Raw genomic sequence first — 23,798 nt, forward strand, 5'->3', positions numbered from 1 at the left:
TCCTTTAAGTCCTCTTTTTTATGAGATTCCCCAGGCTACTGCTCTTGTTCTGCTTCCATCTTTCATATACGAGGAATCTGAAAGGAAGTACAATGTAGGGCTTTTAAAATACATTAGATCAGTAGATCAATGTCGGGAGCTGATCCAAAAATGACCTAATATATAAAACGAAGCCTGTTATTCTAGAGGTTCTGCTACCTAGTAGTTAATTGAGATGAGAATTTCTCACTATTGCTTTCTGTGGTATGCTGGCTGAATTTATGAAATTTATAAAGTGAGGTGAGATTATTGAAACTATTCAAGCAAGGAGTTCTGGCCACCATTTCTGGCAGAGGGAGAAAGGAGTAAGTAGAGAGTGTGAGGAGGGAGATGGAGGCCCTGCATGTGAGTCTTGGCTCTGTCATTCTCGATCATGTGACTGAACTTCTGAGTTGGTTTCTTATCTATGAAGAGAATAATGATAGCTGGCAACACATAATTACATGAGATTATATAAATATAATATGTAGTAACATATATAAAGTAACTTGCACATTATAAAGTGATACAAAGATTAGTGTTGCCATTTTTAATCCTTGAATAGTTTTCTCTTTTGTACATAATATCACACCATTTTTTACACAGCTATTTAGTTGCAAGATAGAACTAAGTTTTCAGACTTGTTGCTAGATTTAAAATGGAACTGGCTAGTGAGACAGAATGGGAATAGGTTTTAGTGTATGCTTTACATATAATATTTAATCCTTATAGTACCTGCTTACACAGACTACTACTTTGATTTTGCAGATGAGGCTACTCAATCTTAGACCTGCCTAGGGCTACACTACACACTTATAACAGCTACGGCCTGAATTTGATGAACATATTCATGCTCCTTCTCACAAGCACAACATGTAAATTTCTTTATTTTCCCCTTTTCTGTTTTAAGCGATGGAAGAAAAAATTTAAACAACCACACGACTGAGAAATTCTACTTTGTCGTTTCAATGAAATATATATTAAATAAAACACATGGTCAATAAGGAAATAGTAAAAAATTTTAGTAAAAAATAATAAGGTATGTATCAGAAATATAATCCACTTGTGGTTTTTAAATTTTTTGGATCCAATTAGGACTAGGGAATATAAACTTTAATAGCTATCTAGCCAAAGGGGAGAAATATTTATGATTTGAACAGTATTAAACAAAAAGCTCACAGTGTATCTAAAACTAATGTAACATTGTCAGTTATACTCAAATTAAAAAAAAAAAAAGAGCAAGCCCCCTCAGATTTATTTTTATTTTTGACCACTATCGATAGCTGGGTTTACAAATGGCAACTTTTCCAGATTCCATGAGACACAGGTTGGAGCACTATTGCTCCATAGTATGGAACAATACTTCGGGGTATTTGAAACCAGGGAGGTTCAGTATAGTAACTGCTCACTCCAATTCTAAAAACCTGCTTGCCTTTTGAATATTCTGAAACTGAGTTTTGCAGACTGGATTCTTATGACTCTAAGAGAAAAGGAAACACAGTTACCACAAAAGAGCTTTTTCCAATTTTGTATCACAAAGCATCAAAAGTACATGGTCTAGCAAGGGCATAACCTATGGCTATTAGAGTACCTAGGGACATACTACAAGTAAACTCTTAAAATCTTGTTATTTATAATGCTAACACTTACAAATGGCATACTCAAAAGTTTTATAGAAGACTAACATGCAGCACAGTCCAAACGTGTTATGTATTCGGAAAAGAGGACCTCAGATTTTATCTTTTTTAAAGACTACTAGTTTAGTTCAAAAAAATAATTTATTTCTGGGATGACTTTTAGGGAGTCAGGAAAGATTGCTCTCATATGGATTGACTTCTAAGAGGAAGACAATCTGACATTTAAAGACATACTCTGTGTTATCAGAACAACTTTTCCCAGAGAGACTCTCAGTCTTTCATAGTCTAGATACCGAAGCCAACAGTTAACTGAAATGATTTTGCCTTATCTTTATCCACACTTACGGCCTCAGCCATCTATGCCACTCCTCTTGCTGTCCTTCCCTCCCTATTTCACCTCTATGGCTGATTGCCAGCTCCTGATCTTTTATTTTCCTGCTCCCATTTTTATTAGGTCTCTTTTTTATCCAAAACACACTGACTTGAAATGGACATTTTTTGGTAGCTTTCTCAGACTTTCAGTTTCAATTCACGTTTACTCAGCTTGCTGTGTAACCTGTATTACTTACGCTGTGTTTTCCCTGACTGAAAGGAACTGAGTTATTGCCTTTGCGGTTACTTTGACTGGTGAGGTTATTTTGGGCCATGAGGGCTGGGGGCAAAGGTAGGCTGGGGAGCGAGCTGAAACTAATCTTTGGTTTTCAAGCCTCATATGCACCGAAATCTAATTTTTGTTAGGAGTAGAATTAATGTGTGTACATTAATGTGTGTACATATCATCTGCTTGTTTATTACTTGAAACTCAGAAAAAACACATCAATGATTTAGGAGGGATAGCATTTTTTATTCTTGGTTCCATATTTAAAAATAACATCGTTTCCGTTTTGAATTAAGTGGAAGGGTTGAGAAAGGTCACTTTTTCTGCTTTATAATCGCAAAAACAAACCAACCTTAAGTCTGCAAGTTTTAGATACAAGAATACCCCTGATATCACCATGACATAACAAACCAATTCTGCCAGACTACAGATAGAGAGGAAAGGAAAAATTATGACTATCAGAAAGCAGCAATACTTATTAGAAATAACAGGTAACCTTAGGAAGTTATCAGCTATGAGTTTTAAAGCCACAGAACTTTGGATGTTAAGGAAGGACTGTATGCATGGGTAACAGACAAAGTGAAGAAAAGCTGTTATCGATGCAGAGCAGCAAGTCAACCCATCCACTGAGCAAACTAAAAGGTCCAGCAGCCATATATTTTAATGAAGTTACTCAAGATTCCCCCTCTCTTAAAGCAGTCCAGAAATCAGATGGTGGGAGATGGGCTAACATCATCTTTATCAAGTATCTGCAAAGGTTACAAAGATAGCCAGGAAAGCCTCTCACGGCGAATAGAAGAGATACCACAGAAATGAGTATTTGATTCTCCCAATATTTAGATCCTGAATTAGGTTAGATCTTGACCTGCTTCTACCCGAAGCTTGATTCTTCTAGAATGTTCTTGCATTCCTTTAGATTTCACATACACTTGATTTCTTTAAAGATCACTGCTTTTCCTTAGGGATAAGCCAATGTGGATAAGGGAGACAAAAAGGGAATTAATAAATGTTAAGATAGCGTGGTTTTAAGGTTTTGATACATAACTTCAAGACATTTTCACAGAGCACACTGCTCTCACGTTAGGGTTAAAGTGAAACTTTCCATCTGGATAATGCAGAGGAGGACATTCTTCCAGGGAAAAATAAGAACACTAAACTTCCCTCTACTGGGCATCTTCCTTCAGGCACTGAGACTGCAGCCATCCAATAAATGGGGATGGGCAGAGAGAAAAGACTTCAAAAGTCACAGATATACTTTGATAGCTAATTTTTGGCAAGTCTGGCAATGAGATCTTTCCATTCTCCTCTTTTCTTTGTGATGTATGTAGGAGTGAGTAGCTGCAATAGTGATTCTGGCTGTTGCCTAAAGAAGTTCTGACACAAGGCCTCAGTGTTACAAATCACATACATCCCACAGTCATAACTGTTTTGTTGAGCAGGGGCTTTTTCTTCCACAAAGGCCAGTTTGTCTCCTTTTCTGCCCAAGAAAGCTTCCAGTTTCTCTGCTACCTGCTTTGCATGGACTGAGTTACTTCTGCTATGAGAATCATAGTGAAAAAAGCTATTTTTATCTTGGACATAAACCAACAAACTCCAATGGGTTCCCCCAGCTGCCTCGTTGGAATTATCATTGATGGCTAAAAATAAAACTCTTTTGTTGGGGAGGTCCAGGGGTTCAAGGAACATGGCAATCTCTGCTCGGTTGCTAGTGCACTTGATGAACTGGGTAACTTCAGGGCTGATGAAGCAGACACGGTCAGAACAGTCATGAAACTGACAGTTGGCAAAGTACTCAAAGGCAAATCCAATGATATGGTCATTGAGCCAGCTTGGAGGATCCAATAGTGAGACATCTGATTGCCGCAGTAGACTATCCATGTAACTCAAGACTACAGGGTCCATCTTGTACTGACCAGGGTTGATGAGAAATTCCAGAAGCTGAAGGAGAGCAGAAGATAATATTTACTGTTGAATATGATGCCTGGGTGTAAAATGAGGGTCATAAATAGGAGCTACTCTTACAGGGTTTTGGTAAAGATTAAATATAATCGCAAAGTGTTCATCAAGAATGTCTGACGAAGAGTAAACATTCAAGACACCCTAACTTACATGCTATATATTAACAATTAGTTAGAATGAAAACTTGGGAAATTTTTCATGCTGAACCAATAAACATGATTTAAAAAAAAAAAAGATTTTATTTATTTATTTGACAAAGAGAGAGACACAGCAAGAGAGGAACACAAGCAGGGAGAGGGAGAAGCAGGCTTCCTGCTGAGCAGGGAGGCCGATGCAGGCCTCCATCCCAGCACCCTGGGATCATGACCCAAGCCTAAGGGTCTGGGTCTTCGCCCAGTTGCCCAATGACTGAGCCACCCAGGTGCCCCAATAAGCATGAGTTTTTAATTTCCTCTTTAGAGGAAGAGTTTTGTTAAAATTATAACAAATATTTATGAAACTTCCTAGCATTAACCATATACTTATTTGTCCCTTTATGCATGATAATAATGGCAAATTATTTTTATATTAAAGTGAATTTTCAAAGAGTCTAAAGAAAAATGTTGCTCATTAACAAAGGAAATAGTTTCCATTTCAACATTAATTTTAAAAAGATAAAAATATTGCTTCCTCATTCCATAATGGAATATGACAGTGATTAGAGTTGTAGTTAAAAGAACTACAATTTCGGGGCGCCTGGGTGGCTCAGTGGGTTAAGCCGCTGCCTTCGGCTCAGGTCATGATCTCAGGGTCCTGGGATCGAGTCCCGCATCGGGTTCTCTGCTCCGCGGGGAGCCTGCTTCCTCCTCTCTCTCTCTCTCTGCCTGCCTCTCTGCCTACTTGTGATCTCTCTGTGTCAAATGAATAAATAAAATCTTTAAAAAAAAAAAAAAAAAAAAAGAACTACAATTTCAAGAATAGAAAATTGTGAGAGTAACACAAATGAAAACCATTCCTGGTTGTGCCCGAGTTGCGAGCATGAGTGATATAATATGTCCTAGTTCACTTCCCATCTTTAACCTCAAGTGGTAAGATAAAGACTATGTAATTTTATAATATAAGCTAGGAGGCACCTGCATGGCTCAGGTGGTTAAGCATCTGCGCTGGGCTTGGGTCATGATTCTAGGTCCTGGGACTACGCCTCAAGTTGGGCTTCCAGCTCAGCAGGGAGTCTGCTCCTCCCTCTCACTCTGCCTCTCCTTCTTCTTGTGCTCTCTCTCTCTCAAATAAATAAATAAATCTTTAAAAAATACATGTAAGTTAGAATTTTTTTGTAAACTGAAAGGTAGTTAGGCACAGGAATCAAGAGACCTGGATCTAGCCCCAGTCCTATCACAAACTTATGCTTTTGTCCTGGCTTTTGTTGTCTGTGAAAAGGATATAGATCTGCTTTATATCCCTCAGTGAGGTGTAGAAGAGGCCACACAGTTTCACTCAAAGGTAATGGAAAGAATATAAAATGTTGTACCAACAGTATTTATATCATTAATTGCTATTAGTAAGGAAAATCTAGATAGCACTCCATACCAACGAAAGCAAATGAGGTTTGAAAACAAACATCTATTCCTCTTATCTTGTCCAAACAGAAGCATGACTAATTTAGAGTAGAGCAGGACAAATTATATGAGTTTTAAGATTAATATAGTCATGGTCACCCAAGGTAAGGTGCTAAAAAAGACAGAAGTCTGATCAGAGTGGAGGGTAACATAGTATCTGAGCAAAAGAGAGCTAACTGCTATTCATGACCTGGCAGCGTTACATCACTACAAATCACAAAGCAATCAATAGTCCCATGAAGAAAGAGTACAAAACAAAGCATACTGTAAGAAAATGTAACCATCTCTGTGAAAGACTGGGCTAGAATAATCAATTTAATCAATTGCCATTAGACCAAGTTTCTACTACTTGATCACACTACTAAAATAATAAAATTTTGTGGTACAACCATTTTCCTGTAATTAAAACCCCGCAAAAACCTACACAGAAAAATAAACATACCCCTCAAGAGAAAAAGCCTAAAGTAAGTGAGGTAACTAAGAAGCACCAAAGATGGTTTTAGGTGCATAGAGTATATCATGATTGAACTATTTCAGAAACAATATAAAGCTGTTTATGAGAAAAAAATGTCTTAATACAGGGGCGCCTGGGTGGCTCAGTGGGTTAAGCCGCTGCCTTCGGCTCGGGTCATGATCTCAGGGTCCTGGGATCGAGTCCCGCATCGGGCTCTCTGCTCAGCGGGGAGCCTGCTTCCTCCTCTCTCTCTGCCTGCCTCTCTGCCTACTTGATCTCTCTCTGTCAAATAAATAAATAAAATCTTAAAAAAAAATGTCTTAATACAGATATACGAAATAAGATGGCATGAATTAAGATTTTCTTAGGAAGAGAGAATAACTTCAGCAGAGACACAAACTAGAGCCAGGACCAAAGTTAACGAGGCATAGAGCACATTGCTATGGGTGGGCCACAAATCTGGCTGTAAGCTTTTTGGCAGCTAACCAGAGAGCATTAAGTTAAACATTCACAATGTCCATAAGGTAAAAACAAAGCAATTGCTCAGAAGAGGTAAAAGCATTCTTTGTATTAAGTTTAGACAGTTTTTGGTCAAGAAATTTTCATAAAAGACACAGTGTATCATAATGAATAATATGCCAAAATATTTTTATAATAGATGAAGTAGTTTCAGAGGATTATTTCTTAAAAGAATCCTTCATGTCCAGCCTGATGGCAAATGAATAAATAGCATTCTAGTAAAAGCAAGTCTATGGAGGCTAGATACTCAGCTTGCTGCTGATCTGACTTAAGAGTAAATGAATATGAAAAGGGAATGACTGCTTGTGCATCAAGCAAGTCTCCCTCAAACTCCCACCGCCCCCTTCTCCATGCTTTCATTGAATACTGTGTAGTGGTAAATGCCATATTGTACTGCTTGGCAAATACTCGGAGACCTACTCTCTACACTATCAGCTGAAATCAAATTCGTATCTTAAGAGCCAAACCAACTAGGGACAGAAATCTACAAGGAGACCTGAAAAGACAGGCATCTCAGCTTGGAGGGAGTGACCAAAAAGGCCAAGATTTCTTTCAAAAAAAGTCTTAGTGTTTGGATTTTGAAAATACCCAAAAGACAGATAATGGGTCAATCAAGGATCTGGCTCTATCCCACTGGATGGAAGGATTGCATGACTACAACAGTTTAACCACAACAATCCTAAAGCAAATGGAACCAAACTAGCCTTTGGCCAAACCATCATTAGCAAAGAAAAACTCTAAACTCCACATCTGACGACTTAAATTTTAGACTCAGTTCTGTCACTCATTGGCCGTGTAATCATAAATAAACTACTTAATTTCTTTAAGCCTCAATATCCTCTTCTGTAAAGTGAGAATAATACATGACCTTTCTCACAGAGTATATGTCAATATAAAATGAAGAAATACTGATAACTAAGATTTTTAAAAAAATGTAACATAAAGTAGTAGCTCCAGACATCCACTGTGTCATGGAGAAATTTATATCCCAACAACGGGTAACTGTATTTCATTCAATAAATGTTTATTGAGTGTTTCCTCTGTGCTAGGGACTGGAAATACAGAATGGGAATGAAATAGTCCTAATTCTTACCCTCACTGAGCTTAAGCTCAGTGAAGTTATAATGTGGTTATAATGAAGACATCATAAATATACATATATTTATGTATATATTATATATATAATACATATATAATGAAGACATCACAAATATACAATTATTTTAGTCAATAAACACCTACTGAGAACCCAATTTTTTAAAAAAGATTTTATTATTTGAGAGAGAGAGAGAGAGCATGTGAGAGATCATGAGCAGGGGGAGAGGCAGAGGGAGAAGCAGACCCCCCCTTCCCTGCTGTGCAAGGAACCTGATGTGGGATTTGATCTCAGGACTCTGGGATTGTGACTGAGTCGAAGGCAGACGTTTAACTGACTGAGCCACCCAGGCACTCCTGAATACCCAATATTAGCTACTGTGGGAGATACCAAGATGTACAAGGTAGCTTATAGTCAATGAGATAAGAAACCCACAAGGGGCAGAAATAAAATGTATGGGAATTCAGAATAGGGAACAATGACCCCTGGCTAAGAGAGTGAAAGGGAAGGAGAGCTGAGATCAGGAAAAATTTCACGAAGAAAGTGATGTAAAAGTGGGCTCTTGAAAGGCAGGTAAGTTGGATGCATGGAGGAGGGCATTAGGAAGGTAAGAGACACAAAGGAAGTGCCTTAAGAAGAGTGGTCCAGTCTGCCTGGAATGAAGTTAGAGTCAGGATGCAGGTGAGGGTAGATGAAGATTATCAGAAGCTAAATGGTAATGGACTGAAATCCAGGTGAAAGAGTTCGAAATTTATACTGGAGGAAATGGGAAGCCATTATGGCAAGGCTGGTGCTTTATTTACTAAGTTTACTAATTCAGCTGTGGTATATAGGATTAATTGGTAGGGAGAGAATATGGAAAAAGATGGGCGCCTAGGTGGCTCAGTGGGTTAAAGCCTCTGCCTTAGGCTCAGGTGATGATCTCAGGATCCTGGGATCGAGCCCGGCATCAGGTTCTCTGCTCTGCGGAGAGCCTGCTTCTCCCTCTCTCTCTGCCTGCCTCCCTACTTGTGATCTCTGTCTGTCAAATAAATAAATAAATAAATAAATATAAAAAAAGAATATGGAAAAAAAGATCAAAGTAGAATTTTATTGAAAGTGATAGTGAAGATATAGGAGGAAATGACCTAAATCAGGGGAAATGGTAGTAGAAATGGGGAGGCAAGGAGGAAAAGGTACTGTAGACAGAGACTCAGTAAGTGACCAGAGAATAGTGGATAAGAGAGAAGAATTGGGAAATGGTCTGTGGGTTTTAGTTGGGGTGACTGAAAGGATGATGATCCTGTTATTAATGGGGTAGGGAAAGGGTGACAGAAAGGGACCTACCAAAAGAACCAAGAGCCATCTAGAACCATCCTAGGGATATTTCCTTTCTATATAGTGAGCACTGTGGTTGGGGTATCTAAGGTACAATAAATGTTTGCCAGAGGACTGAAGCATTTCAAAGAAAGGAGTCAGACCATACGGATTAAGGAAAACAAGATAAATAAGGCCTCTTAAGATGTTTGTATTATCTTTTACAACCCCATTTTTGCTTTGGTTTTGTTTTTTCTGTTCTCCTGTTAATTAATAGTAAATTCCTTCAGAAATAAGACCTATGGACTTGGTCTTAGTGGATGGTAAGGAAGATTGGGGAGAGAACTAAGGAGGCAATAATCTCCCAATTCTATTTGTAAAGTCCCATAAATCATACTATAGTTCTATGTTTTGGAGTTAGGAGGCTTTGGGTCCAGGCTCTGACTTTGCCACTTGCCTATCTATGTGACTCTGGGCAAGTTATTTATTCTTTTTCTGGGCCTCATTCTCCTCATCTGTAAAATGAGGTAATAAAAACACCTTCCTCACAGGGTTGTTACACAAAATAAGAGTAAAAATATTCGGCATGGGGACGCCTGGGTGGCTCAGTCAGTGAAATGTCTGCCTTTGGCTCAGGTCATGATCGCGGGGTCCTGGGATTGAGCCTCACATTGGGCTTCCTGCTCAGTGGGGAGCCTGCTTTTCCCTCTGCCTGTGGCTCCCCCTGCTTGTCCCCTCTTTCTCTGACAAATAAATAAAATCTTAAAAAAAAAAACCCAAAACAAAATAAAACAAAAAAACCCACTCTGCATGTCATCTGACATACAGTAAGCTCTCAGAAAGTTTTCTTCCTTGCTCCCTATATTTCAGGTGGTAATAATGGGACTTGGGAATTTCTTTTTTTTTTTTTTTAATATTTTATTTATTTATTTGAGAGAAAGAGAGAGAAAAAGAGGGATAGAGAGAGAGAGAACAAGCAAGGTAAGTGACAGGCAGAGGGAGAGGGCGAAGAATGCTCCCGGGGGAGCGGGGAGCCTGACACAGGGCTCCATCCCAGGACCCTGGGATCATGATCTGAACTGAAGGCAGATGCTTAACAGACTGAACCACCCAGGTGCCCCAGAAACTTCTTGAAAATAAAGCATGTTTGTCTTTTTTATAAAGTCACAAAGTCATAAAGGACAGACAGACCTAGCTAGGGCATGACTCTGTGCTCTGTGCTTTACCTTTGGCGTAAGATGAGTGAATGCTAACTCCAGAGAAAACTGTTCTCTCTACCTGAGGGAAGCAATGATGTTAGTATGCTGTCAGTATATACAAGCCCTGCAATTACAGTTTATTGTATCTTCCAACTTCTGTAGCTAAATGAAGGTAATATTGAAACCAGAGCATAGAACAGTTATAAACAAAGGCTTAATTTTTTTTTAAAAGGAGCCTACTCTTTCATATTAATCTTAAAATCCTTAAACCCAAGCATATTACTTGAATATTTATTATAAAAAATAAGGTAATTACTAAAAGGTAATAAAAACAGCCTTAAAGGGAAAATTTATAATTCAACATTTACCAACCTGATCACCTGCTGATATAATTAAGGGAAGAAACTGCTGGCTCAGTAGAAAAAAAACACTAGGTTGGGAGTCAGTTTCAATGAACTGTATTCCAAAGGAGTGCTGTCTAATAGTACTTTTGGTGACTATGGAAATGTTCCTTATAGGTAATGTCCAAAATAGCAGTCACTTGCCACATGTAGCTACTAAGCACTTGAAATGTGGCTAGTATGAACTGAATATTTAATTTTAATTAACTTAAACTTAAATTTAAATATCTACATGTGGCTATTCGCTACTGTTTTAGACAGCACAGTTTCACAGATTTTATAGATATTTTTGAAATCAAAGAAATAAGATTATATAGTTAAATAAGATAGGGAAATGCTGCATCCTAAAACTCCTTACTGGAGATTCATAAGGCACATAAGCATATTAGAAGCTAGAAGAAGTTCTGCAATAAAGAAAGGTAACTTTTCTTGGTCTTTTTTTTCTTCCCCCAAACTCACTTGACCATGAGACACTTTTTTTTTTTTTTTTTAAACAGAATATCTATCAATACCTTATTGTCTGTGCAATAAAGTTTGGGATATGCTTGCTGAGCTAGTTAACAAATGGCACTGAACAAACTGTGAAACATTTGATAAAAAAAGAAGTTAGATCTCTACCTCATACCTTATATTAAATTATATTTTAGGTGGAGTAAAATTTAAGTGTTAAGGAAACAAAAATATTGGAAGAAAATAGAGCTTAATACACTTATGTGACTGGCCAATAAACACACGTAAAGAAACTCAACACTTGACTAGTAATCAAAAGAAATCAAGTTAAAGCAAGATTTCATCTTTAGCTATCAAATCAGTAACGATGAGGAAAACTAATAAGTCGCAATGCTGAGAGACCATGGGAAAACAGGCATTCTCCTTGTTTATAGGCATATAAACAAATGCAAGCTTTTTGAAGGGTAGTTTGCCATTATATTTTAATTCTTAAGAAATGTCTACATGCAGGCATTACACTTTCAGAAATCTATCTTAAGGGAAACATTAAGGATGTGTGCAAAAATTTAACAAGAATGTTCATCACAGCAATGTTTATAAGAGAAAAACTAAAAGAATCTGAAAGTTCAAAAGAAGACTGGTAAATTTAAATAACAAGATTTCATACAAGGAAATATTTCAGCCATTAAAAAACAAAATTATAGATACAAATTTACTGACATAGATATTCATGATATGCTATGAAAAGGAAGTTTATACAAAATTTGTACAAAACGGGGGCACCTGAGTGGCTCAATGGGTTAAGCCTCTGCCTTCTGCCTGGGTCGTAATCTCAGGGTCCTGGGATCAAACTCCATGTCAGGCTCTCTGCTCAGCAGGGAGCCTGCTTCCCCCCCCCCCCACTCATGATCTCTGTCAAATAAATAAAATCTTTTAAAAAAATTTGTATAAAATATACACAAAAATAATCAAGAATGATAGCCAAAGTTTAAATATCATTTTAAAAAGAGAATTATTAGTACTTCTTAGCTTTTTTCCTTCTACCTTTTGATACTGTCTGCTTGCTTTATTTTTTTACCCTTTCTTTTTATAGTGAGCCCATAACCAGTAAATACAGCTATTTCCATTCAGGAAGAAAAAAGATGTACCACCTCCCACTCTTACACTGACCTAAAATATGTCTGTTTCTTCAGCTCACTGGTCTCACTTCTGTCCTCTGGGAAAAAAACAGAGGAAGTCTAATCTCTCTTCTACGAACCTTCAAACACAAAGATGTAAAATTAATCTGTTTACCAAAATTGGATTACGTTCAACTTCTAATATATGATTCCATTTGCGATTTCACAAAAAGAATAAAATCCCAAGACCAAATGTGCACTTCATGGCAGCATAAGCAGAAATATTTTCAGGAAGGAAGTTCAAAATTTTTTTTTTTTTTTTTGGTTTCAATTTCCCCCATTAAACATTTCCTTTTAAAGCTAGCCTAAACCATCCAAAGATTTGTATAAAGTGGAATATCAAAATTACCATCAAGATTTATATATCCCTCTTGAAGGCAGAGATTATTAGAGTTCACTCATACTTGTTTTCTTTAGTGATTGACAAACTGGAGAAATTTTAATAAATGTTTTTCCTGAACAAAATACAGAAGTAAAATACATTTTGAAAAACTCCTAAAAACAAAATTGTTATAAACATAGGAAGATCTCTTAATTTCATAAATTGCTTACAAATTTGAGCAATATTCCTCTGACATCAATATTTTATAAGAAGAGGAATTCAGCTCTCAAAGTAGAAAAACTACTTGGTATGATGATTGTGCCTATTAACTCTACTACCATAAATCCCATTTGGTCCTGCCTTGGGCCAAACTAGGTGACTTTTTAGGATTTCTTCTAGAACTAAGGTTCTCTATTTACTGCTCTGTTACTCCGTATGGCTATCAAGGGCTAAGGTGTTGTTGACTATGAAAAGAATTTTTTTTTTTTTTAAAGATTTTATTTATTTATTCGACAGAGAGACATCACAAGTAGGCAGAGAGACAGGCAGAGAGAGAGAGAGGAGGAAGCAGGCTCCCTGCTGAGCAGAGAGCCCGATGCAGGACTCGATCCCAGGACCCTGAGATCATGAACTGAGCCGAAGGCAGCGGCTTAACCCACTGAGCCACCCAGGCGCCCGACTATGAAAAGAATTTTATTCTCAGTCTCATTTCTAATTCAAAGGTTCCATTTATAATTGTACCACATATTTTTCCTTCCTCTAAACCTGATGTAAACACCAGCCTTTTCTTAAACTGTGCTTTGCTGAGAATTTTCTGAGAAATGACTTTATACAACTGCAAAATTTAAAATACTTGGGGTTGTTAAGACAGTGTGTGGGGAGGCCAATAGATTCAATGAGAGGTCTGAGTAAGATAATTATTTTATAAAGGAGTGGACAGATTTTATCATATGCATCAACACATTAAAGCTCCTAAGGTGTGATCAAGCTAAAGTTGTAATCTGACTGATTTCTTAAATAACCACTGTGTTCAGCACACAGTAGATATATCCAAACACAGTTTTAAAGAGTATGAAAACCCACCATCTTTTAATCTTATTTTTCCTATAGATTTCAAAGCCTGGTAAATAATTATTTCATAAATAGTTAAGAGGTAAATTGTTATTACAAACTCCCACTTAATGGGTTTCAAAAAAGTGGTTGGCACATAGTAGAGGCTCAATGAATATTTAAAACATTAATAAAAGAAATAATGAGTATATGTTTTATTGTATTGTACTCATAGGAAAACAAGATCTGAAGTGTCCCAATTATACATAAGGAATTTTCTGTTGTAGCAATTTGTCTTTAAATGTTAATTAACACAAATATTTGTGAGTTATCTGACCCAGCTTGACTTATATATTATATAAGGGCTTAAGCAGGGCTAAATATTTCTAGCAACTATTTATTTTAGCTGCTGATGTAAAATTCCAAGTTACTACAACAAATAGTAATGAGAATATTAGAGCCAACTAAGGCCAAAAATCCCAAGCTTTTGTTTTGAAGGAATTGAACCTACTACAGTACTCTGAGAGAGTATTTATTCATTGACCATAAGGGAAGGAGGGCCTCAAGTTTTTTTTTAAGATTTTATTCATTTATTTGAGAGAGAGAAAGAGACAGCGATAGTGACAGAGATAGTGGGAGAGAGCACAAGTGGGGAGGAGAGGGAAAAACAGATTCTCCCCCTAAGCAGGGAGCATGATGTGGGTGGGGCCCAATCTCAGGACCCTGGAATCATGACTTGAGCCAAAGGCAGACGCTTAACTGACTGAGCCACCCAGGCACCCCAGAAGGCCTCAAGTTTTTAAACCTATAATCTAGATGCTCAAAAATACTAATTGTAATTGGGACAATTTTTTTTCAGTTTCAAGATTGTGTTTAGTGCTTTTCTAACAGATGAAGGTGTGGAAGGGGAAGCCATTTAACTTGAAGACAGAGAAAAGAAATTTCAGAGATCTTTTGTAAGTAATGAAGATTCTTAAAAAGCTTTGTAAGTTTCACGTATTCTTGCTGCAGATATATCTGTTTCCCCTTCCCCTAAAAAGGAGAAAACAGATGAACCTCAACCTCTATATGAACTTGATTCTCAGTCTGTATTGAACCGTATCAGTACTCAAATGGTCTCCAATAGTTAGATGTACAAGATCTATATAGGCTAGTCATGCTGAAGAAGGCAGTCTCTCAGAGAAACTGATTCAGAAAGTTAACTTTACATTACTTACTTGGATTAGTTATCACTTGGACCCCATAATCACTTTTTTTGAATATGTTTAAAAAAACATACAAGTTGGGTACTAGCTGGAATCTGTAAGTTTTGCATAGTCTGGTATTGATCAGTTCCTTTCTTTCTTTCTTTTTTTTAATTACTGATCAGTTTCTAAAGAGATGGGTTATCTGGGCTTTGAGGACTTCCTTTTTGTTTGCTAATGCATTCTACTCATCTAAGAGGTTTAAGAGATTGACAAAGAGAAAGCAATCTTGACCTTAAAAAGTCAGAAATATAGGACTTACAGGTGTAGATGGAATTTAATCAAGGAAGGCCTTAGCAACACCTGGGAATCTATATATATTGTAAAAGCCGTTACCCATCAGAAGTACTAACATTACCACTTAGAATACAAAAAAATGGGCATCTCTATTGAAAGGTATGTGATTTAGTCCAATTTATATTTCTTTAGACTAGACAGTCACACTGGGGAAACAAAATAACATAGCAGACCCTTTAGAGATCACATTATAGTAAAATTTAGTTAAAATTAAGAAAAATTATTTACTGTTCCAGACTCTTCATTCCTGTCTTCTTCTTCTTTTTTTTTTTTTAAGATTTTTATTTATTTATTTATTTGACAGAGAGAGAGAGAGAGAGAGAGAGATCACAAGTAGGCAGAGAAGCAGGTGGGGGCGGGGGAGCAGGCTCCCCGCTGAGCAGAGAGCCCAATGTGGGCCTCGATCCTAGGACCCTGGGATCATGACCTGAGCCGAAGGCAGAGGCTTAACCCACTTAGCCACGCAGGTGCCCTCATTCCTGTCTTTTGACAATCCAATCTACACATTACTGCTACATTAGTTTTTTAAACAGAACGCTAATTAATTATTCTACTCAAAAATTTTCAAAATCTCTTCATTATCTGCCAAATTTAGTACTAATTATACTCTGGCATTCAATGATTTCCACAAAAAGAGCCCCAATGTGTCTTTCCCAATTTATTTCCTAGTAAATGCTCCTGCATATATATAAGTACAAGCTCAGTATTCCTATAGGCCCAAATTATTAGGCAATAATGAATTAGTACTGGTTGCTGCCCTTAGGTACAAGAGGAAAAGAAAACAGCCAGTTCCCTACTCTCAGAGAGAGGCTGGGAAATGAACACTATGCCAGTATCTTCTGAAACACAGATCTGATCTGTCATGTTCTTGCTTAAAACTATTATGGTCAGCTTTTTATAAATCTATGCTCCATGGGCCAGGATGCAGTAAGAATTAAAGGTTCCATGAACTTGGACTGGGAAAAAAACTGCATCTTGATTTTTGATAATATCTAACTGAAATTTAACATTTTCTTCAATAAGTATAGGATAATCCACAGTAGTATTAGCAGTCCCTCTATCTTTTCACCAACAGAAATATATTTTCATATCACACTGAAGTTTTTAAAAATATTTCAAAATTTCAAAAGTATTTCAAAATACAATTTATACTCATCACTACTTTGAAATTACTTGCTGCCAGATGTTATTTAATGCATAAACACACATATGACCACATCAAACACCTGTTTTTTAATATTTTTAAAATTTTCAATAAAACTGATTTTGTTTCTATTATTTTATTTTCACATTTAAAAACATTCTGAGAGAGGGGCCACAGGTCAGGCTGCCAAATAAGTCCATGGTGTAAAAAAAGGTTATTTTATTTTTATCTTTGTTTTTTATAGCTATTAATTGCTTAGAGTAGATAATCTAAATACTTTAGCCTGGAATTCAAGGCTCCTTATCATCTGTTCACACCCACTTTATCATCTTTATCTCTGCCCCACCCCTACCCTTCATATTAATTCCTAGTCATATAACGCTGTCTTATCTGCAGGCAGATAGACAAGTTTTTGGATTAGCCCTAGTTAATAGACAGTAGCCATGCACTGCTTTGGCTTTGCCTTTTAGAGACCTCTCTGCCTGCCAACTGAATTGTTCTTTTTTTTTTTTTTTTTTAAAGATTTTATTTATTTATTTGACAGAGAGAGATCACAAACAGGCGAGAGGCAGGCAGAGAGAGAGGAGGAAGCAGGCTCTCTGCTGAGCAGAGAGCCCGATGTGGGGCTCGATTCCAGGACCCTGAGACCATGACCTGAGCCAAAGGCAGCGGCTTAACCCACTGAGCCACCCAAGTGCCCTGAATTGTTCTTTTAAAAGGTTTGTTTTCACTAATACTATGAGATCTAAATAGGGTTATATTTTAACTGTCTTTATATCTCTCTCCTAACTTAAATGATTGCTGAATAACAGAAGACAGATTCTAAATTGGCAAGGCACTGCAGTAATCTCTAGGGGAGTAAAGTTAATCTTCGAATCTCAAGCTGACTTCATTCTTTTGGGGACAGAAATGAATATGCCCTTGATTGAGCTCTAAGGTTGGATCCCCAGCTGATAGATGCTGCTGGATAGTAGGGAAAGGGGAGAGCCATGAGGTGGACTTCATAAGATTGAGGGATGGAACTGTGCTGAAGGGAAAGGCAGAAATGACGCCTTTCCCCGGAGTATTTATCCAAAACTGCCATCACTGTGCTCAAGCTTTGCATTCCATCCCCAACTCTCTCATCCATTGACTTCCATCTGAATGTTACAGAGCTAACGACATCAACTTCCTGCCCTTCCTAACTTTCCATCCTTTCTTTTCCTCTAGTGGTTCTCAACCTTCAGTGCACTTCAGGAGTCTTTAAAAAATACTGACGCTTGAGCCCCTCACCCCAAAGTTTGTTAGAACAGGAGCATTGGTTTTATTTTAAAAACAACAACGGGGCACCTGGGTGGCTCAGTGGGTTAAGCCTCTGCCTTCGGCTCAGGTCATGATCCCAGGGTTCTGGGATCAAGCCCCGCATCGGGATCTCTGCTCAGCGGGGAGCCTGCTTCCCTCTCTCTCTCTGCCTCTCTGCCTACTTGTGCTCTCTCTGTCAAATAAATAAACAAACAAAAAAAAACACCACACAAAACACAACAACCACAACAACCACTCCCCCCCCAAACACACAAAAAAGCTTCTCAGGTTATTCTAACGTGCACATAGGTTGAGTTCCACTACTGTCCTTGATGCTATAAATTAGCCACCTTCATCCATGAATTGTCCATTTATGGGTTCCATGGTACACTTTTACGTCTAAGTCTCCCATCTTTAAAGATTCTTTCTGCCCACATTCTCGCCCCTCATCTCTCTTCACCCTTTACAACGATGCTTTTTTAAAGAGTAATCTACGCCTATGGCCTCCACCAACTCTACTCCTCCAACGTTTTACTCTTACAGTCAATACTGTCATATGTTTTTGCACCCACCGTTCTCTCTGCTTCTATCTCCTGTTTCTTGGCCAGCCACACTCACTAGTCTTTTAACACAACTTAGGAGTGACTCAAAGGTCACCTTGGAAACAGTTTCCCCCACTCCTTCCACAAAATCAGGGGCTCCTCTTTCATGCTCAGAGGGTTCTCTGCTCTTTTTCTGTCATACATTAAAAAAAAGATTTTATTTATTTGTCAGAGAGAGAGAGAAAGCGCGCGCGCGCAAGCAGGCAGAGTGGCAGGCAGAGGCAGAGACAGAAGCAGGCTCCCCGCCGGGAGCAAAGAGCCCGAGGCAGGACTCGATCCCACGACCCTGGAATCAGGACCTGAGCGGAAGGCAGACGCTTAAGGACTGAGCCATCCAGGCGCCCCCATAGTTTTACTTTATTACTACTGCGGATTCTCTCAACGTCTCCCACATAACACCACACTTGAGAAAGCTAAAATTGTTTCATTTACTTCTGACTTCCTAGAGTATGAAGCACGAGAAAGCACTCCGTGAAAAGTCTGAAAATTGAATGGAAAGTCAGACTAGGAAACCAAGGCGGGGAAATGCGGGGGAGAGGGCGTGTGCGTGGGAAGGGGCGTGTGCTAAGAGGGGCGGTGCTGAGAATCCGGCACCAGAACTGGGAAGGGGGCAAGGATATGCCAAATCCGCGAGGGCTGAAAAGCGGCTCCCCGCCGGGACAGACCGCCCGACCAACCAAAGTGGGAAGGCGGCTTCTTACCTGCCTCGGGCCTCACCACCCCAACCAGCCTTCAGGCACCTCTGTGTTGGCCGGAAAGCGAAAGCTACGGTCGCAAACCCAGAGTTTTTTACCCCAACCTTGCGACATTCCTCTCTACTGGAGTGAGAATTTGAGGCAAGGTTCCGAGCTCTGCCGTAAGGTGAGGAAGAAAAGTCTGGGCGGGGCCGCCTGGGGCGGACGAATGGGGCGTGCCTGCGCAGGCGCCTGAGGTACTCTCTGGCGGCGTCACGTGCGGGGGCCAGGCCGGCAGGCTGGCCGGCTCCGGCGGGCGGTAGGGGGCGTGGGAGGTAAGTGCGCGCGCGCCTGCTCGTCTGCAGCCGGGGAGTCGCGCGGGGCGGGGCCGCGTGCGCGGGGTCGGGGGCGCGCGGGCCTGAGCAGACTAGGGACGCGGCGGCGGTTGGCGGTGGCTGCTGAGAGTACCGCAAGGACTGTGAGAGGAGGCGGCGGAGGTACCCGCGGCACCCGCAGAGACAGCGAGAGCGGCTGAGGCGGCGGTCCGACGCGTGCTCTCTGGGCGGGGTGCGGCGGGGTATGTGCCTGCCCCGACCGGGCGGAGTCTCTCTGACAGGGCGGGGGATGCGCGGCGGCCGCTCTCTCGGACCCTGAGGCTGCTGGGCCCACCCTCCCGGAACCGTCCGACCCTTGGTGGCCTTAGCCTCTGCTGTCTTCGGCGGCCTGACCCTGGGGCCGCGGGTGGGAAGTGGCTTCTGGCGAAGAGGAGGGGGCTGTGGTGGCCACCGCGGCGGAGCCCGAGGTAAGACCCGCCCAAGCCGCGGAGCGGCCCTGCCGCCCGGCCCGGCCCACGTCTCGGTCTAGCTCTTTGGCTCCTGCGGGGCCGCCCCGCCCCGCCCCAGCGGAGACGCCCCGCGAGCGGGTCTGCCCGGGAGCCTCCCAGACACGCGATCGCCGCGCGGGGTCCCTTGTAGACCCCCCCAGCGTATCTTCCATTGGCCGGACACCACCCGTGCCCGCCAGTCCCGGCCGTTCTGGGGCCCCCACCCCAACACAGCCCATTAGAAGCCCCCTCGGACTCTCTTAGGACTCTTAATGGAGCCTTCAGGCACTGTTACGGCCTCCCGTAAGCTGACCCGGTCACAGTTCCTCCGAGACCCAGTCACGGCCGCCCCCTAACCGATAGCGACCCCCCAGCTCCACGGCACGTCCATCACAGCCACCCCGTTCCTGCTGACCCCTTCCCTCCCAGCTTGCTCTCCATCAGCCTTACGCACCACCTCGGCTTTGGGGTAGTGTGGTGATGCTCTCACCTCCCAGGGGATCTGGTCAGCACCTCTTAGACATCATCAGACAGCAGCCTTTCCCCAGCCCTTCTCTCGGGCAGACCTTGTTATCTTTCTCGTTTCTTTGGTTGAAAGGGTTTTCCATTAAATCCTGGAGGGATGTTTGCTTAACCTGGTGTCTCCCCCCCCCCTCGCCCGTGGGGCTTAAGGGGACCAACTGACACCCGTGTTTGGAGGGTTTGATCTGGTGGCTGAGAAGGGAGGGACTGGGAAGAGTGTGGAAGCCCAGGGCAGAGGGTGTGTGTGTTGATAGGTCACACAGCCTTCTTCTCATCTTGTGTCTTCTGTAGAACGTGTGACTTTAAGGGACCTTTATAAGGATTAAATGACATTACACTAAGGGATGTGACAGTGTCTCCATGTAATATCATTCGCTTCACCTTCCTGTAGATTTTTACGCATTTTTTCCCTCTGTTTTTGAATGATACTGGGGGATTATTTTTAATGTGTTGTTTTGAATTTTCTGGAAAAAAGTAAGTTTTGTGGTTTTTCTTGATCTTTGAAGATTTTGATGTCAATTTAATAATACATTTCTGCTTCCTGAAGCAAGTACAGTTACCATGCAGTGTTGACTGATGTCATTACCAACAGCCTTCTCAGCAATAGTGAAATAGTGGATAAAATTTTGTTTGTGGAAGTTGAACTTCTGAGTTGTCAAGAAGGAAATGTAGTGTTACACTAAATGACCAGTATCTAATTTTAAACGTTGGTATAGGGATGAAGTATAGTGAAGTTTTTGTAGTTAGTACTTTAAAAATTTTTATTTTGTGTGTGTGAAGCTGAGGAGGGAGAACATCATACTGAAATTATAGGTAATAATTAGACATAGTATAAAAGTCAAGAAATTCAAAAGAATATGCAGTAAAAAGTTTTTCTTCCCCCTGTATTCTCCAATCACCCATTTTCACTCTTTAGAGGCAACTTATATTTCCATCTTTATGTGGGTTCTTCCTGTGATATTTTTAGCATACACAAACCTATACATTCTCAGATTTATATTATTAAATTATACTCTTAAAAAGCACCACAAATACTTCACACTCTGTAGCTTCCTGTACACTCTATAGCTTTTGCCCCTTCACCCGCTACCTCATAGTAGATCCTAGAAATCATATAACAACAGTACATATGGAAATGCCTCATTTATGGGCTGGATAGTATTGCTTTTATGATGTCGAGATTATTTTTAGTCTTTGCTTTTACAACCAACACTGCGTGCTTTTCTTTGAAATGTATTAGCTGTTTATGTCCTAAGTAATTATCAGGATTTCAAATTTCCTAGTGACTCTTTTTATTGAATTTACAAAAAAGGATATAACTGAAGTTCTCATTGAATTTCTGAGCTTCCGTGGAGTGACTAGCTTTGATGGTGATTATAATACTTACCAAGTTATTGAAGGAAATAAACTATGGCACTGAAATGATCAGATTGTCATTTTTAAAGGTCACTGTGGCTGCAGTGGGTAGAGTAGATTAAAGAGTAGTCTAAGACTAAAGGCAGGAATATCAGGCAAATGATGGTAGCGGGTCTGTATTTGGGTATTGGGAGTAGACAGGATTTGGTGATTTCATTGGATTTGAGATTAGGGAGAAGGTTCATACAAGATTTAGGTTTCAAGCTTGTACCTTTCACTGAAGTGTGAATTGATACGAGGGAGGAATGGGATTTTTTATTTTTATTTTTGTCAAGAAAGAAGAATTTAATTTGTGACAAGTTGCGTTTGGATGATTACACCTCTGTCAGATCTTGATGTGCAAGAGGTAGCTGGATTTGTGGCTTAAGTTTATTATCAACCTCTGGGTTGTAGTAGATTTTTGGGGCAAAAGGTATAAATGAGAGGAGAACAGATTGTAGGACAGAGATCCAACATTTACAGTGTAGGTAGAGTCGAATGTCTAAAGCTAGTGAATTAAGTGATTAAATTATTTATAAAATCAAGTATCAATAGTGAAGTACACAGTCTAATATGTGATTAAGTTTTTTCTCTTAGTTAACATTAGTGGTGGATAGTTTATGAGGGAAATGGAATAAACTTAGATTTTTTTTTAAACTTAGATTTTCTTTTAAAAAAAAAAAGTAAAACCTCAGTAGAAATTAGTACCATAAACCCATCTTTTCTAATCATTTGGATTTTGCTCTTGTAGAAGTTGGCTCAGTGTTCATTTGTGGAGAAGTGCAGGATGTTTGAAAATATGGTTGCCCAAAATATTAATTTTCTTTGTTTTCATGATTTTTCAGGTTCTGTTAACTTAGTTTGAAATAAATATTAGCGAATTTTGGGTCATGTTTTAAAATCTAACATCGACTTTATGTATTCATAAATCTAGAGCTGCTGTGTAGATAGATCTCTCTCTTTTTTTTTTTTTTTTTTTTTTTTTAAAGATTTTATTTATTTATTTGACACAGAGAGATTACAAGTAGGCAGAGAGGCAGGCAGAGAGAGAGAGGAGGAAGCAGACTCCCTGCTGAGCAGAGAGCCCGATGTGGGACTCGATCCCAGGACCCTGAGATCATGACCTGAGCCGAAGGCAGCGGCTTAACCCACTGAGCCACCCAGGCGCCCTAGATCTCTCTCTTTAACTCTAGATCTCTGTGAATTACTGCTAATGGACATCTCCACTTGGATTCACATTTCACAAGCACTTCAGCCTTGTACAAAATAAAACTTTTTTTTTTTTTAAAGATTTTATTTATTTGACAGAGATCACAAGTAGGCAGAGAGGCAGGCAAAGAGAGAGAGAGGAAGGGAAGCAGGTTCCCTGCTGAGCAGTGAGCCCAGTGCGGGGCTCGATCCCAGGACCCTGAGATCATGACCTGACTGGAAGGCAGAGGCTTTAACCAATGAGCCTTTCAGGTGCCCCTAAAATAAAACTCTTTCTCTGCTTCTCTTTCTTCCAAAAAGAGGGAGACAAATTGCAACAAAAAATTTTGTTTTCGATTTCCTATCTTGATGATGATCTTCATCTCCAGATGATCTTCATCTCCAGAAGTCTTCAGGAACCTGTGACTCATCCTCCACTCTGTACCTTACTACCAGTATCATTAAATCCTGCACATTCTCCCTCATGATATTTCAGATAATATCTTATTGCTATTTTTGTTGTTTCTACTTTATTTTTTAAAAGATTTTATTATTTATTTGAGAGAAAGCAAGTGAGAGAGAGAGAGAGAGAGCGGGAGCGTGAGCGAGCACAAGATGGGGGAAGGTCAGAGAGAGAAGCAGACACCCTGCTGAGTGGAGAGCGCTAAGTGGGACTCTATCCCAGGACTCTGGGATCATGACCTAAGCTAAAGGCAGATGCTTAACTGACTGAGCCACTCAGGTGCCCTGTTACTATTTTATCTTAACCCCAGATGTCTGTTGTGCTGCTCCTGTAATGCTTTCTAAGTGGTCTTGTTGCTTTCTCTTTTCTGCCTCTTGTTTTGCCTGCCATTCA

The 23,798-nt window shown here is 39.9% G+C and overlaps 2 protein-coding genes across 11 annotated transcripts in view; one reads left to right on the top strand and one right to left on the bottom strand.

Moving 5' to 3' along the window:
* Window positions 1-2,478: 2,478 nt before the first annotated feature.
* SENP8 (SUMO peptidase family member, NEDD8 specific) lies at window positions 2,479-19,207 on the bottom strand. Its single transcript, XM_032342572.1, has 2 exons — window positions 19,042-19,207; window positions 2,479-4,191 (listed from the first exon to the last, which is right to left on the bottom strand). The coding sequence occupies exon 2, from the start codon at window positions 4,153-4,155 to the stop codon at window positions 3,517-3,519; it is 639 nt and encodes a 212-aa protein (XP_032198463.1). The 5' UTR covers window positions 4,156-4,191; window positions 19,042-19,207; the 3' UTR covers window positions 2,479-3,516.
* Window positions 19,208-19,277: 70 nt separating this feature from the next.
* MYO9A (myosin IXA) overlaps window positions 19,278-23,798 on the top strand; it is a 280,827-nt gene continuing 276,306 nt past the window's right edge. For 6 of the 10 annotated variants that reach the window (XM_032342540.1, XM_032342545.1, XM_032342544.1 and 3 more), the window contains exon 1: window positions 19,365-19,816. The gene's annotated coding sequence lies outside the window, so the exon portion shown is untranslated. The other 4 variants (XM_032342546.1, XM_032342550.1, XM_032342543.1 and 1 more) reach the window with 3 other exon arrangements.

The sequence above is a fragment of the Mustela erminea genome, chromosome 5, assembly GCF_009829155.1.
Source record: "Mustela erminea isolate mMusErm1 chromosome 5, mMusErm1.Pri, whole genome shotgun sequence".
Lineage (NCBI taxonomy): Eukaryota > Metazoa > Chordata > Mammalia > Carnivora > Mustelidae > Mustela > Mustela erminea.